Consider the following 16,230-nt stretch of genomic DNA (forward strand, 5'->3'; position numbering starts at 1 on the left):
TTATTATATCCAATTTCACAGAGAAGAAAATCGAAGTTCAGAGAGGTTAGGAAATTGTCCTATGCTTTTATACAGCTAGGAAACAGTGGGGTCAAGTTTGAAACCCATTTCGCCCATCTCCAGAGTCCTAGAATGCAGCTTTTCAGCATTTTATGTGGCCCGATATGTCTGTGAAGTAAATTAGCTTTGTTTGTATTCATGTCAATCAGATGGATTTCCTTTTTTGTTCTAAGCCATTTCACAACATTTGGTAAACACCTTTTCCAGACTTAGAAAGTGCAAACACACACAACCAAGTGAAGGAAATATTATTAGCCTTATAATTTCAGATAAGGAAATAGAAACTCAGAGAACTCAAGTAATTTGTTCATTGCCACACAGCCCATCAATGACGATGGGAATCTTAACCTGGCCAGTCTGATTTCCCTTCTCCTGTTCCCAGACACGTTGCTAACTTTAATAGGTTATTTTTATACGGGTTTGATGTTTCCCAAAAAGAAAAATATGGAGTATCATCTAACCTTACCCTATAAACTCTCTTGGGGTACACATACACACACACACACAAAATACGCATGCATATATACACATATGCACATATAAGTGTGAGTGTATGTACATGTGTGCATAAGAAATATTCAAAAATAATATTCCAGAGGATATGAACTGTATTTCTCTGCTATGCAGTGGATGGCATAGTAGTAAATCAAGCCACCTTTTGCACGTCTGTGCTTTTGATTATTTCGGGTCCTATGTGACCTGATTTTTCGTCAGTCCGGAAGGTGAAACAGCTGTAATTTGCAAAGAAACGCACATCAAACATCACCATCAACCTTACTCTTTCTTCCTGCAAAAGGCAGCTGGCTTGTATCACAAACATGTAAAGCGTATCTATCTTTAGAGAGAGAGAGCACGCTATCTAAGGAATGGGCAACATGTGTGCCTGCCATTATCACAGGTAGGTTTCATAGCAGTGTGCCTGGAAGTGGGTAGATGGCAGGCAGTGAAGACAAGGGGAAGCCAACACGGCTCTGCTCGCAGACACGGCTGCTAACACTTGGTGCCTAAAACGAGGTAAAAAGCGTTCAAAAATAGGAATGGGATAAATTACCCCTTCAGAAGCCATCAGTTTGGGTAAGCCCAGGTTTTCAAGTGTGTTCCATTTAACAGCAACTCCTATGGGTTTGACTGATTTCAATGCAGAATGTCAAATCTACCGTTTGCTTGGGGACTTGTCTTTACCTGAACTCTGCAGGTGACCAAGTAGAAAGAGGGAAGAGTTTTGGGATTTTTGTTTCTGATCTATTTAGAATGGAGGGCCACTGAGATCCCACCATGCCTGTGTGTGCATTTAAAAAGGTGGCCCTGCCCCATCCTGGAGGGAGGGAACTCCCTGGTATATGAATCTGCCCTCACCTGCCCCTTGGCTGGACACAACCTGGACATAATTTGTAGCCTTGATCATGGAGTTAGCCTGGCTCCTGGAAGTTTGTCAGGGGGAGTGGAGGTGCCCATCTGAGGAACCACAGAGCTCATAGTTCTTCCTCAGCTGATTCATTTAATGAAGACCAAATCATTACAGAAGTTCCAAAGGCCAACGATACTTTTATCATAATAGACTTAAAATTCATAAGCATAATGTTCAGCAGCCATGCTTGAATTTTTTCAGATGTTATTGTGTTCCAAAACCGGTTTAGCGTTTAAAGCCTTCAATGTTTCGATGCTCACACTTTATTGTAATTAATTAACTGTCTTTCTTACCTAGAATGTCAGCTCTGGGAAGGTAGTGACAGTGGACGCCTTGCCACTGTCCCCCCAGCACGATGTCTAATACATAGCAAACACTAATACATATGTTTTGACTGAATGAAGGAATTTCTTTACGTATTTTTCTTCTGGACCTTGAAACAAAAGGAACAAACATTCAAAGAGCGATGAGCAATTAACAACCACTTTTATTACTTAATTTTTATAACGAAAGATTTTTGTTTTCAATTATCTTCTTCCCTTCGTATTTCCTAGGGCCATTTTGTTTTGTTTTGTTTTGTTTCACAGGGGCATCAAGGCGTGTATTCCCTGGCATACTTGCCCAGTCCACAAGTCAACACCTGCTTTCTTTGGAAGATGTCACCCTTTGCCGTGGAGTCTATACGATGCCCTTCCCTACAATGTGGGACTGAGATGAATTGTAGACAGTCTCCTTGAGTGAGTAAAATTGCGACATGCAAAGCCTGGAGATGACACTTCACTATGTGCTCAGAGAACTGTGGTCCAGACAGGGAGAGGGAGAGAAGGGGAGTGAGAGAGAGAGGGGAAGAGAGAGAAGCAGACGTGCAAAGAAAAGCAGAGGCAAGAGTAAGAGAGAGGCATAAAGGAAGTCTTGGCCATCCAGGATCTCAGTCAGTCAGTCCCATCCAGGGGCCTAGGAGAGTTGCTGTCTTTAGGTTTCCTTGAGATATTCCTATAGCCTTAATATAAATGGCTCCCTCTACGGCTTAAGCCAGGTTAAGGTGGGCCAATCCCTAACAAATGGATCCTATATTTTAAATGGAAGCCATGAGGCATCATTTTAAATGCACAGGTAACTCCCAGGAGATGCAGAGCAGCGCATGCAAAAAAAAAAACCCAAAAAACAACAACAAAAAAACCCTGAGTATTTTCAATGGACCTTCCTTAGTTTTTCCAGATGAGGCCAGAGCATGTATCAGGACCATGCATCCCAATGGCCGTAACCACACAGAGGCGACCTGGAGAAAAGACCCTCGGGTTAGTTTGACAACTTGAAAAGAATAAATGGAATGGCAGAGTTTAGTGAACGGGTCCTTGCCAAAAGAGAACACTGCATATCCAACTACCGTAGGCATGGGAACTGAGCACAAAGCCTTGAGAGCATTGTTTCTCACAGTAAGGTCCTGGGTAAGAACCTCATCTCAGACTCCATAGGTCAAAATAGCTTGCTACTCAGGATGTAGTATGAAGCCGTGAAGCAGTGATATAACTTGGGAAGCCGGTAGAAAGGAGGAGTCTTTCCCACTCCCTTGACCTGAATCAGAATCTGTATTCTAACAAGATGCCCCATTGATTCGATACTCATTAAAGGGGGAACTTTGTTCTATGTCATTAGTTCTCAGTTGGGTTGAACATAGGAATCACCCAAGTGACTTACCCATGTTACTCTGGTCTGAACTCTACCCCCCTCCCAGAGGTTCTGACTTTGGAGAGTTTGACTCTATACTTGGAGAGTGACCTGAGCAGACAGAGTTTTTAAAGTTCCCCCAAGTGATGGGGCGCCTGGGTGGCTCAGTTGGTTAAGCGTCTGACTTCGGCTCAGGTCATGATCTCACGCTCCGTGAGTTCAAGCCCCGCGTCGGGCTCTATGCTGATAGCTCAGAGCCTGGAGCCTGCTTCAGATTCTGTGTCTCCCTCTCTCTCTGCCGCTCCCCTGCTCATGTTCTGTCTCTCTGTGTCTCAAAAATAAATAAAAACATTAAAAAAAAATAAAGTTCCCCCAAGTGATTCTGATGTGCGGCTAAGATTGAGAATCACTGCTTATTGAAGACCACCAGATATATCTTAGAAGAAAGTCAACTTGTTAAATGGATTTTGAGACTCCTGGAAGGCACCATAATCTGAAAGAAGATTAATTTTGATTTGGGAGAGCAGGACCCCAAAGAGAAAGAAAACTATACTTCTTTGTAAGTTCCAGGTAGAACTGGTTTGGAAAAAAATCACAAGATAGACCATGGGGGACCAGGACATACAGTTTATAAAATGAGCTATAGGATTTGGAACGCATGCCACCCAATAGCCTCAGGGTGAGGGAACACTGCTATTTCCCAGGCAAAACCTAAGAAGATTGAAACTCCATTAGGCTGGAGTAATAAGGTGTCTTGGTGATAACTTAGCAATGGCTAAAGGAATAATCCAGGGGGATAAACAATCTCAGAAACCTGAAAACCTAACCTGTAAATGTCTGGGTCCTAACCATAGCATGGAAGCACATGCTAAGAACGGACCAGAAGAGGCCAGAATAGAATGAGGACTCATGACCCATGGAACTTTCGAGCAGTGGCCACTACAGAGGCCATGGGATTAACCACAGAAACTTAAGCACTGCGTGAAAGGCCTGGAGAGACTGAATTATCCTTCAGGCAGAAGCTAGTAAAAACAGATGATGCACTTGGGCCGGATGTCCCTTTCCTAGTCCCTGGACAACAGGCACGCCCTTTGCCACTCCCTTCCTTGAAAGAGTGGCCTCAGAGACAGGAAAGGAGAAAGTCTTGAATCTAAATGAACATCTGCTCAACTGATTCCTGAATTATGCCTGTGGATTTCAAATCCATCGTAGTGGGGAAGAGAATGTAGTTATTACCCCCCCCCCCATTAGGGTTTTGCCTCTGCACAGGTCTCTGGGGACTTGGCGTCACTCTAAGGAGAATTCTTTGAATGTCATTCTTTTGTAAAGAGATGGGGACCAAGGAAAATGCTCTAGGATCATGAATCACAAGACATCCACATTTCCATTCGAGAGGCAGAACCGGGACCAGAACCCAAGTCTACTAAGAAGATGTACAGTCACACACCGAACGCCTCGAGATGATCTCAAGGGATAAGAATCCAATTAGTGACATGAATGGTCTTGCCTTAGTGAAGGACATTTACTTTACAGATACACAGACTGCATTAACCTCATTAATTAGTATTAAGTGAATCAGCCTCAGTAGGTACGGTTAACGAATGGCTTCAAATGACCTTTTTCCGATTGTTAAGAAGGGATAAAAGAAGACATAATTAAGAGGTAACTAGTTGCCAACATCTACCTACTTTAGCTTCTCTCTTCCCTGTCTGCCTCCTCTTTCCCCGCTCCCTCAACCCTCCACCCACCCCCAGAAGAAATATTCCTGGAGATAAAAATTGTCTCATGATCCTCTCCTTCCTGGCTTTTATTTAGGAGACTTGAAAGAAAGTTGATGAACTTCCTAGGCGCGCAATACATCCCTTATTTCCTTTACCTGGCGGAAGGTACAGCCACCTGTCTGTCAAGTTCCCTGGTACTGAGGTAAGTATATGACAAGCATAATGAATAGCAACAGCTTTCCAAAAATAACTCTTCATCTAAGATTACAGCCTATGAGTTGAATTTCATGAATCATCCTGACATATTTTGGGAAGAAATCACATAAGGGACTAATTTTTGGATTATTTAAAATAGAATGGATTATGAATGACACCCTCCTCCCCCTCAAAAAACCCCATTAACCTCATTGATTAGACTAGTATAGTATAACCTAAGAAAATAAACTTAACTAGATGCTCTTGAAATTGCTGAGGTAGGATGTATTCGTATACGATATAAAACTAAATCTGCTTTGAGCCCATTAGAACGTCTTTGGTGGTGCCAGGAAAGATTTCTGGCAAATTTATGAGAAGATGATACAGTATCCTTTTTGCCTGATGCCAGAGGGGAAGAGAAAACGGAAGGATGGAATTAGTTATGTATGTTTAGGCAGTCAGTGTATTGGAATGTTGCCCCAAACCAGAAAAAAAAAAAAACCCTCGACATATGGAGAGCACCCAATTAGCGTGAACGTGGTGGAATGAGACAGATTTTAATAAATAGTTGAAGCTGTTGGTTAACTAGTAGTAATTTCTAAGTATTTGTTGAAACCATTTTAAAAGAACTAACATAAAAATGAAAATTGCATCATAAAACCAAGAAGTCTAATGCTCTCTGCTGAAAACCCTGGGATTCCCAAAACAATCCGTTAAGACAAACTGTGCCTTCCTCCGGCACGCACAAACCGTGAATTATCTCGCTGGGCGGTATAATTTCCACGAGCCCTCAGTCGGAGTGAAGTCACCAAGAACAGTTTACCATCTTTCTTATCAACAAGTTCCTTTTGCTTCTCTTTGAAATACGCAATCTATTTTGAAAAACCCCAAAGGACGGCTAGAAAATACTTAACGCTCCAAAAGCATGAGCTTGATGACAGAAATGTTGAGGCTCATGAGTTAATTAACAGGAACTATGAGCTCAAAAGGGAATTACAGGGTTAAAATAAATTGCTCTAGCTGGCCCTCAGGCAAGTCTTCCTCGATGGACAACAGCTTACCGAGGGGTTTCAAACAAAAACTTTTGTCGCAAAGTTGACAAGTTTTACGTCCAGTGCAGGTTTTCAAAAGCCACCTTGCCTTTCTCACATGGTTTCTTGGCGGGAAGGGGAGTGTTTGTTTTGTCCGCCTTCCCTGTTTTGTCACTTGGGAATCATGGACAAAAGCCCGGGGCCATCTGTGGGTAAGCTTGGCCTTCCCCTTCAGGAGGGGAACCGCTTTCACATGATGTGCTGTCCCGAGAACGGGCTTCCTTCTGGGAAGTGGGCTCTCATGGGAAAAGAAAGAAACCCTTACCTGGGTAATCATTCTTGTCTATGTCTGAATCTCCTCTGAGAGTAAAGCCGAATCCAGAAGGGATGGTCTGGGAGGCCCACAATCCTTGCAGAATCTGGGACGCCTTGGTGTGTAAGCCATCCTTGTTCCCATTGTAAATGAGCACTTGGCCTCTTTGGTCCTTGCCTGCAAAGGGTGCCCCGATGGCAATGTCTACAAACGGACACACATAAGCATATTTTTTAAGTCAGGAAGAATGTTTGAGACGTAGAATGAAGTGCAATCGAAGAGCCGTATCATAAAATCCAAAGGGCTTATTAAGCTTTCCATGAAAATTTCATAATACTGCAGCAACCGTAAGTTATTTGTTTGCCTTTTATCCATCCTGCAAATATTTGTCGAGCGACTGCTATGTGTCGGACGCAGCAGTTGTGACAGCAAATCAGATGCTGCTTTTCGAACATTCATACTCTAGTGCAGGTAGTGGACGATTTGAATAAAGAAGCGATCAAGGAAATATGGAAAGTGACAAACTCTATGCAGAAGAACCAAAAATATTAATGTGATGGAGAATGGTTGTTATTTTTACATATCTTTTAAAAAATATTTATTTTGAGAGAGAGAGAGCATGAGGGAGCGTGAGAGGGGGAGAGAAAGAGGGAGAGGGAGAATCCCAAGCAGACTCCATGCTGTCCGCTCGGAGCCCAACGCAGGGCTTGATCTCACGAACTGTGAGATCATGGCCTGAGCTGAAATCAAGAGTAGGTTGCTTAGCCAACTGAGCCGTCCAGGCACTCTGTCAGGTTATTATTTTTAGATTAGGGGATCAGGCAAGGTGTCATTAAGGCTCACGCTGAAATGGAAATCTAAGGACAAGATGAAACCAACCATGTGAAATCGGAGGGGAGAGCGCTCCAGGCAGAAAGAACTGGTGTGCAAAGGCCCAAGGTTGGAAAGCACTTGGCCCATTGGAGGAGCAAGGCAGAGGATGATCTACATGGGAACTTAGCAACAAGCCACAGGGAGGGCTGGGTCCCATCACTAGGCTGAGTAGAACAGGTGAGACACCTTTGCAGGGTACTTACGAGGTTCTTGTTAAAAGGAAAAAAAACCAATCTCTTTCACAGAGATTATCTAATGTAATGATTACATCAACCCATGAGGTAGGCAGGACCCCTTTTACAGTAGAGGATACAGAGAAACCCGGAAAGGACCCTACCACTCAACTCCCCCTTAAAGATGGCACTGAATGAAAGTTAACTTCCACACACTGTGTCCATCAGAATTGTTCTAAACAATACACACAAGGGGCGCCTGGGTGGCTCAGTCGGTTGAGCGTCCAACTCTTGATTTCTGCTCAGGTCATGATCTCATGGTTCATGGGATCGAGCCCCGCCTCAGGCTTTGTGCTGACAGTGGGAGCCTGCTTGGGATTCTCTCTCTCTTTCTCACAAAATAAATACATAAATTTAAAAAAACATAAAACACTCGAATATTTAGTTTTACATAAAGAAAGAGCACCAATAACACAATAACATAATAGCTCGCCACAGCGGGTGACAATTATGTATCCCCATTTTGTCATTTATTTCTCTTTGCTCCTAAGCTTGACAAGACTAAGTAAATCGTGAATGGATTTTGACTACGTAACAAGGATTATCATTCCAGCTTCACTTAACAGGTAAGGATAAACTATCCCAAATCTCAGATTGTTGTGGAAAATGAAGATTGCATCACGTGGCAGGTGCAAAGGGACCCTTCTTTCACTTCCTCTAGGTCCGTCCACATCGGTCCCATGTTTCATCCCAGTCTGGCATTATTTTGCCCACTTAAAAAAAGTTTATTTATTTTGAGACACACACACACACACACACACACACACACACACACACACACACACACAGCATGAGCTGGGAAGGAGCAGAGAGAGGGAGAGAGAGAATCCCAGGTCTCACTGTTGCCACAGAGCCCAAGACGGGGTTTGAACTCACGAACCGTGAGATCCTGACCTGTGCAGAGTCAGTCACTTAACCGACCAAGCCACCCAGGTGCCCCTATTTTACCCAGTTTATACATCAGTGACATCAGAGGCAGAACACACTTTCTGCCATTAAAAATGCTTCTCTTGGGGCGCCTGGGTGGCGCAGTCGGTTGAGCATCCGACTTCAGCCAGGTCACGATCTCGTGGTCCGCGAGTTCGAGCCCCGCGTCGGGCTCTGGGCTGATGGCTCGGAGCCTGGAGCCTGGTTCCGATTCTGTGTCTCCCTCTCTCTCTGCCCCTCCCCCGTTCATGCTCTGTCTCTCTCTGTCCCAAAAATAAAATAAAACGTTGAAAAAAAAATTTTTAAAAATGCTTCTCTTACCTTTTAAAAATATCATGAAGGGTTTGAGAAAAAAAAAAAGATACCTAAAGGAAAATATGGTGATAAGGATGACTCAACAGATAATGTAGCAAAATAAATATATTTTGCATGGTGCCCAGGGATAGGGCAGGTCTTGAAAGCAGCTCATCAGTTAAAGATAAACTTGTCTCTCTTTTTATTATTTTCCTGGAAACATGAACTTGTAATATGCATTTTTGTTTTATGGCACTTTAAAAATTACTAACCATACAGTTCTGGGATGTATGAAAGAAAACTTAACCTTACAATACCCCTTGGCAAAGGTACTAATGAATACTGCTCTGATGCAAACACTCCCTAGGCTATTTTGTTCGAGCAAATTCGAGCAAGCTTTGTGTGAGCTTGCATGTCTTCCTGAGGAAAGGGTACTTGCAAGGGATTCATAAATTCCTACTTTAAAGAATCATAATCTTAAACCAAGAATTTAACACTACTGCAAACACTGAAGTTGCTTTAAGCTGAAATTTACCGACCAATTAAAATTCAGCAAAGCCTATATGTAACTCAAACGGGTTAATCACAAGGCATCATTCTTGTTCATATATCAGCATGCATTTCTTTGTCTTGACTGTACATACGGAAGATTCTTTAGTTTTCTTTGAGTCATTAACTCCAAATATTAATTTAAAAAATAACAGCTGCCTTTATTTAGAGCTGATCTATGACAACGTAACTTTAAATTGTCTTGAGATTTCTTTAATAGTTCATAAAAAATCAATAATAGGGGCACTGGGTGGCTCAGTCTGTTAAGCGGCTGACTTTGGCTCACGTCACGATCTCACGGTTTACGGGCTCGAGACCCGCGTCAGGCTCTGTGCTGATAGCTCGGAGCCTGGAGCCTGCTTCAGATTCTGCGTCTCCCCCTCTCTCTCCCCCTTGCCCGCTCATGCTCTGTCTCTCTCTCAAAAATAAATATTTAAAATTTTAAAAATCAATAATAAGAACTGTACCCTGTATTTACATTGCTGTAAATACTAAGACATCATTGTTTCCTTCATGTAACAGTAACATGAATTACAACACATAAACAATTCCACATATTGGTATAAATTACCATTGTATCCATCTTGGTTCAGGTCTCCTAAGTGTGCCACAGCACTACCGAATCTCCCGAAAACCTCGGTGCCCGCGAGGATCTGTGGGTCTCTGAAGACAAGAGCACTCACTTGCAAATACAGATAAACTTGACCTACTTCCCTAGGGCTGGTCTCAAATTCACGTTCCATGAAGAGAGGGGCCCCAATCAATACATCATCCATTCTGCAGGGAACAAAGAGAGAGGTCAGAGCACCGACAGACGTGAGATTCCAGGGGGACATATTTTTTTAATGTTTATTTTTGATAGAACATGGGGTGGAGTGGGGGGAGGAGAAGACAGAGAGGGAGACACAGAATCCAAAGCGGGCTCCAGGCTCTGAGCTGTCAGCACAGAGCCCGATGCAGGGCTCGAACCCGCAGTCCATGAGATCATGACCTGAGCTGAAGTCGGGAGGTCTCCCAACGACTGAGCCACCCAGGTGCTGCCCCCCCCGCCCCCCCCCGCCAGTGGATACATTTTTAACCAACTAGCTTAGTACATTTCCATTGGTATTTTTCCTTTCCCCAGGTACATTTTACAATCACCGTGTTTCTTTCATTGCTTTGTTATGTCTATGGGATAGAATGTTATAGGAAAAGAAGACTTGTTACACTGAGCTTTTAGACTGTGTTACAAATGACCACTTTAAGAAAACCAGATACTTCACCCTTTTCAAAAGATTTTTAGTGCATTTCCAGAAAATGTCGCTAGACAAGCAAAACATATCAAAAGGACCTAAAAAGGGTTTCTCTCAAAGTGGATTAGTGTTTGTCTACAACAGCAGAATGATTCACATAAATTATGAAGTTTTCTTGCAGTGATAAGGTTTAACATAAATGTTGCCTTCTTCTTTCCTCTTGTTACTTCCATTTAAATAAAGCAGAGGGGCGCCTGGGTGGCTCAGTCGGTGAAGCATCCGACTTCGGCTCGGGTCATGATCTCGCGGCCCGTGAGTTTGAGCCCTGCATCGGGCTCTGTGCTGACAGCTCAGAGCCTGGAGCCTGCTTTGGATTTTGTGTTTCCCTCACTCTGTGCCCCTCTTCCACTCATGCTCTGTCTTTATCTGTATCTCAAAAATAAATAAACATTAAAAAATTTGGGGCGCCTGGGTGGCGCAGTCGGTTAAGCGTCCGACTTCAGCCAGGTCACGATCTCGCGGTCCGGGAGTTCGAGCCCCGCGTCGGGCTCTGGGCTGATGGCTCAGAGCCTGGAGCCTGTTTCCGATTCTGTGTCTCCCTCTCTCTCTGCCCCTCCCCCGTTCATGCTCTGTCTCTCTCTGTCCCAAAAATAAATAAACGTTGAAAAAAAAAAAAATTTTTTAAAAATTAAAAAAAAAAAAGGCGGGGGGATGCCTGGGTGGCTTGGTTAAGCGTCTGACTTCAGCTCAGGTCATGATCTCACGGTTCATGAGTTCGAGCCCCATGTCAGGCTCTGTGCTGACACCTCAGAGCCTGGAGCCTGTTTCAGATTCTGTGTCTCCCTCTCTCTGACCCTCCCCCGTTCATGCTCTGTCTCTCTCTGTCTCAAAAATAAATAAAGCAGAGACCAGAGAGGGTTATAGTACTACCTAAAAAGATAGAAAACAAATTTTCATCCCAAATAGGACTTGATAGTTGTTCTTTGTAAATGGAGATACACTAGCAGGAAATTAATAATTTTTAAGGTTGAAAAAAATTCAAGAAACAAATACCCATGTGCATTATCTACAGATAAAGATATAGCCTCCCAAGAGAACAAAATACAAAAGTGGTTAAAAGTGTTCCCTTCACAAAGCCAATGGGCATGAAGAAGAGTAAAACAGAGCTACCTAAACTATTTCAGTTTTTAAGAACACGTGCATACATTATTTTATTTTAGAAATCTTAGGAAAAGTCACGTCAACCAAAATTCAAAATGTGATCTATACTAATGACCTCTGAAGATGCCCCAATCTTGGGAGGGGCAATAATCCAAAGAAAAATCTGCCTTTGGTTTTTATGCTGACATAGATTAGGCAACATGCAGAAACTTGCCAACTTAACTAAAAATATCACCATTCATCTAAAAGGCAGGAATGAGGGTGATCAGTTACTGAAAACCAAAAAGAAGTCCTCCTTTCAGATAGGAGGCATCTGTAAGACATTGCAACTTCACCCTGACCGCCTCTTTCTCCAACTTCTCGCCTTCCCTGCAGTGGTCAACTAGTACCCAGGTTCAAGAGACATTCTGTGTAACAACTGTATTTAAGACATCGTGAGAAGTGACTCAAGGAATACAGCGACAATTAGGTCAACCCCGGTCCTAATTAACTTACAAGTGAAACCAAATTCCCACTCATTTAACTACAGACAAGGCAGGGTGGAAAAAAGCACACAAGTAATCCAAACTAAATCCTAGAGATCCTGGGTAGGAGAGAGGGCTGGTACTTTGAGAGAGTTAAGCAATGCTCATGGGGGAGACGGCCTTAGACCTGAGTGGGATTCTGACAGGTGGCTCTAGAGGCAGGCTTTCCAGGTGACAGTACCCTGAGCCCAAACCAGTGTCTCTGAGTGGAGTCAGGGTACAGAGAGCGATCCAGGTGGGCTCCGTGCTAGAGGGGTGCCAAAATTTTAATTGGAAAAATACAATATACAAAGAATTCTTAAAACTTAATAATATGAAATCACAGTAATAATAACAATAACATATACAGTATGATACCATTATATACTACATAGCATATATTATTGTTATATATAACCAATATTATATGTATGGGATATACAATAGATTACATATGTTATCGTTGTTATATATAACCAATATTATATGTTTATGATATATAATAGAGCAATAAGAAAACAACGCAATTAAAAATGGGGCAAAAGATTTGAACAGACACATCATCAAAGAAGATTTACAGATGGCAAAGAGCACATAAAAAGATTCCCAATGTCAAATCTCATTAGAGAATTGGAAATAAAAACAAAAATGAGATACTGCTACGAATCTATTAGAATGACTAACATCCAAAACACTGACAGCACCAAATGCTGGAAAAGAGTGCGGAGCAACAGGAACTCTCACTCATTGCCGGTGAGGACGAAAAATGGGACAGCCGCTTTGGAAGGTGGTACGGCACTTTCTTACAAAACAAAGCACAGGTTTACCGTATGATACAATAATCACCCTCCTAGGTGGTCACGCACATGAATTGAAAAAACTTAGGTCCAGAAAAAAAAAAAAAAACAACCTTGCAATTGCCAAAAATTGGAAGCAACCAAGATATCCTTGGTCGCACCAATAACCTGTGGCACATCATATAACAGAATATTACTCATCAATAAAAAGAAATGAACTATTAAGCCACAAAATGACAGGGAGGAACTTTAAATGCATTTTGCTAAGTGAAAGAAGCTAGTCTCAAAAGCCTTCATACTGTATGATTCCATGTGTATAACATTCTGGAAAAGACAAAACTATAGAGGCAGTAAAAACGAGTAGCAGCTGGCAGGAGTGAGGGGAGGGAGAGGAAGGACTAGATAGAGCACGGGGTGTTTTTAGGGCAGGGAAAGTATTTTGTACGATACTGTAGGTGGATACGTGACATTCTGCATTCGGCAAAATTCACAGAACATAGAACCAAAAGAGTGAACCCTAATGTAAACCGTGCACTTCAGTTAATAATGTAACAATATTGTAACAAATGTACCACACCAATGCAAGAGGGTAATAACAGTGGAAACTGAGGGTGGAGAGGAGAGAGAATACATGTGAACTCTCTTTAATTCCTACTCAATTTTTCCATAAACCCAAACTGCTCTAAAAAAAATAAGACCTACCAAAAAAAAAAAAAGATAATTGAAAAAGTAAGTTGAATCAGATGATATGGGAAAAGCATGAGTTTTAACGTTCTCCTGATCTAGATTTAAAAGCCGGCTCTTTTAGTAACAAGCTGTGTCCTATTGAACAAGTTACATTTCCTCAAAAATGTGAATGTAGAAATAGGCTACATCATTGGATACATCACTGAAGATCTCCCTCGGTCTGTCTCTGTCTCTCTCTGTACGTCTTCCTTCCAAATGTGTGCACACACGTATATAGACAGTCCATACTATAGTAGTTTAATAAATGATAGGTATTGTGAAGGCACTGGGTTAGGTGTTGAGGGAATACACAATATTTTTACATTATAGCAATGTAAACAGAAAGAGCTCTTGGTAAAAAAGCACAATGCATCCCCCCTCTCCCTCTCCTACCTTGTAGGAGCCAGAAACAAGGTGAAATGTAACTCTGGGATAGTCTGGGGCCCCAGCTACCTCAAGAATAGGCTCTTAACTTGTCTCCCAAGCAGGAGACCTATCGCAGGGAAAAGCAAGAAACACCTTGAATGTTACTTGGCCGACTTGTAAGAAGGAAGGGGTGGGGGGGGGGTGGATGGGGGCGAGGACGGTTATAGATAGACCTGAGGAATGGCTATTATTTTTTCTTTTGTTTTTTAAAAAATGTATTTTAATTCCAGTAGAGTTAACATACATTGTTATATTAGTTTCAGGTGTACAACATAGTGACTCAACATTCTGTATGCACATCACCTTGTGCTCATCACAAGTGCCCTTCTGGAGGTGAGTAGGGGGATGGGTAAATAGGAATGGCTCTCATTTGGGTCTCACATTCCAAAACCTAAGTTGGATTACGATACTTAGGTAAAACGTTAAAAAAAATTTTTTTAACTGGTTTTTATTTATTTTTGAGAGACAGAGCATACGTGGGGGAGGGGCAGAGAGAGGGGAGACACAGAATCCGAAGCGGGCTCCAAGCTCTAAGCTGTCAGCACAGAGCCCGACACGGGGCTCGAACCCACGAACCGTGAGGTCATGACCTGAGCTGAAGTCAGATGCTTAACCGACTAAGCCACGCAGGTGCCCCAAAACATCTTCTTAAAAATAGGACAAGCACATTGGTTAAAAAAACACAATTCCCATTGCTTGCCATCCTGCTGTGCTCCAAGACCAGAGGAGAACAGGGATTGGGGTTATTGCCTTGATCTTCCCCCGCAGGTCTGTGGTTGCTTCTCTTTCTGTTATCATTATTGCCAGTAGGCAGGGCCATTCGCTAAACACCTAATTTTGTTGCTGCCTTGTGGTTCAAAAATGTCTGAAGTCACTGGTCTCTGCTGTAGAGATGGAGTGGGGGCCATTTTCTCATTCTGTAAAGAAGGAACAAGCCATAAAATTGGTCCCCAAGGGTGCCAACGTGATGCAGGACTGGCACGGTTGGTGCAGTGCCTTTCTCCCTGCCGACACAAGTTCTAGAAATGGGAAATTATTCACCGCATCATTGCGACAGACTAGCACACCCATGGGACCTTTGGATTCTTGGAAGTATTATGACAACCTTGATTATTTTGTTAGAAATATATTCCCTAGATAGTTAAGTGTAAGTCTTCTAAAATGTTCTAAATGCCATAAAAACAGAGAAAGACATTTGTTTTTCATTCATAATTGTGTTTCTCATAAGGTTGAAAGACAATAACTGTGTTGGATTTAATTGGTACAATGTGCTTTATAGAATACTTTGCACTTAGTGTCAGTATTATTTTATTACAGCAATACTGCTTAAGAGCCACAATCTATATTATCGTTTAGGCTGGCGTTTTTAAAGCTTGGTTGGCAACACATTAGTGGACTGCAAAATCAATTTTTAAGAACAAAACAGAAAACAACAGCAAATAGAGTGAACACATTACACATGAGAATAAATATTGTTCCATGTAATTTTTGTTTCAGTTGTGTAGTGTGCTGGGCTGCAATGTCAAATGTATTTCTTATTATGGACCGTAAGGCAAAAAAAACCCTGAAAAAAACCATCTCAGTAAGCTATGTGTGCTATTAGACTATTTCACAATTGGTTTTTGTCAAATCCTGGTTTTGAAAATGCCCCCCAATTCAAGTTTAAAGTTTTAAAATATCTATTAGTAAAGATATTTTTCAGTGACCTTCTAATACAGTTATGTAATAGGCTTGGTGCCATTCTAAGATATATATATTCTCTTAGAGATCTATATACATATATATCCATGTACACGTATATATACATATACACGTATATATACATATACATATATCTAAGCTATAGAGATAGAGAGATATATATCGTATATATATGATATATTTATATCACCCAGCCTGTATTTTTTTAATCTTAAAACAATTAATGATGAGGAAATAATATCAATGATGAAGTTTTCACTAAAATCCACTCTTTCTGTTTGGGTCATGTTGGTGGTTTGTATGAGGCCTAAATTATTATGTAAAGGCACTTTATAAAAGGATATATACACTAAATTTCATTTTATCCAAAATGTCTAATGTTTAGGCACAATTTTCTTTCAAATCTCTGGGT

General features: G+C 41.8%; 1 protein-coding gene across 1 annotated transcript in view; it reads right to left on the bottom strand.

Moving 5' to 3' along the window:
- Window positions 1-16,230, bottom strand: part of ITGA8 (integrin subunit alpha 8) — a 195,122-nt gene that overhangs the window by 107,245 nt on the left and 71,647 nt on the right. Inside the window, exons 12-13 of the mRNA XM_043563837.1 lie at window positions 9,844-10,049; window positions 6,409-6,600 (exon numbers count right to left, since the gene is read on the bottom strand). Of these exons, the coding sequence (XP_043419772.1) occupies window positions 6,409-6,600; window positions 9,844-10,049 (398 nt within the window). The remainder of the gene's footprint in view (window positions 1-6,408; window positions 6,601-9,843; window positions 10,050-16,230) is intronic.

The sequence above is a fragment of the Prionailurus bengalensis genome, chromosome B4 (assembly GCF_016509475.1).
Source record: "Prionailurus bengalensis isolate Pbe53 chromosome B4, Fcat_Pben_1.1_paternal_pri, whole genome shotgun sequence".
Lineage (NCBI taxonomy): Eukaryota > Metazoa > Chordata > Mammalia > Carnivora > Felidae > Prionailurus > Prionailurus bengalensis.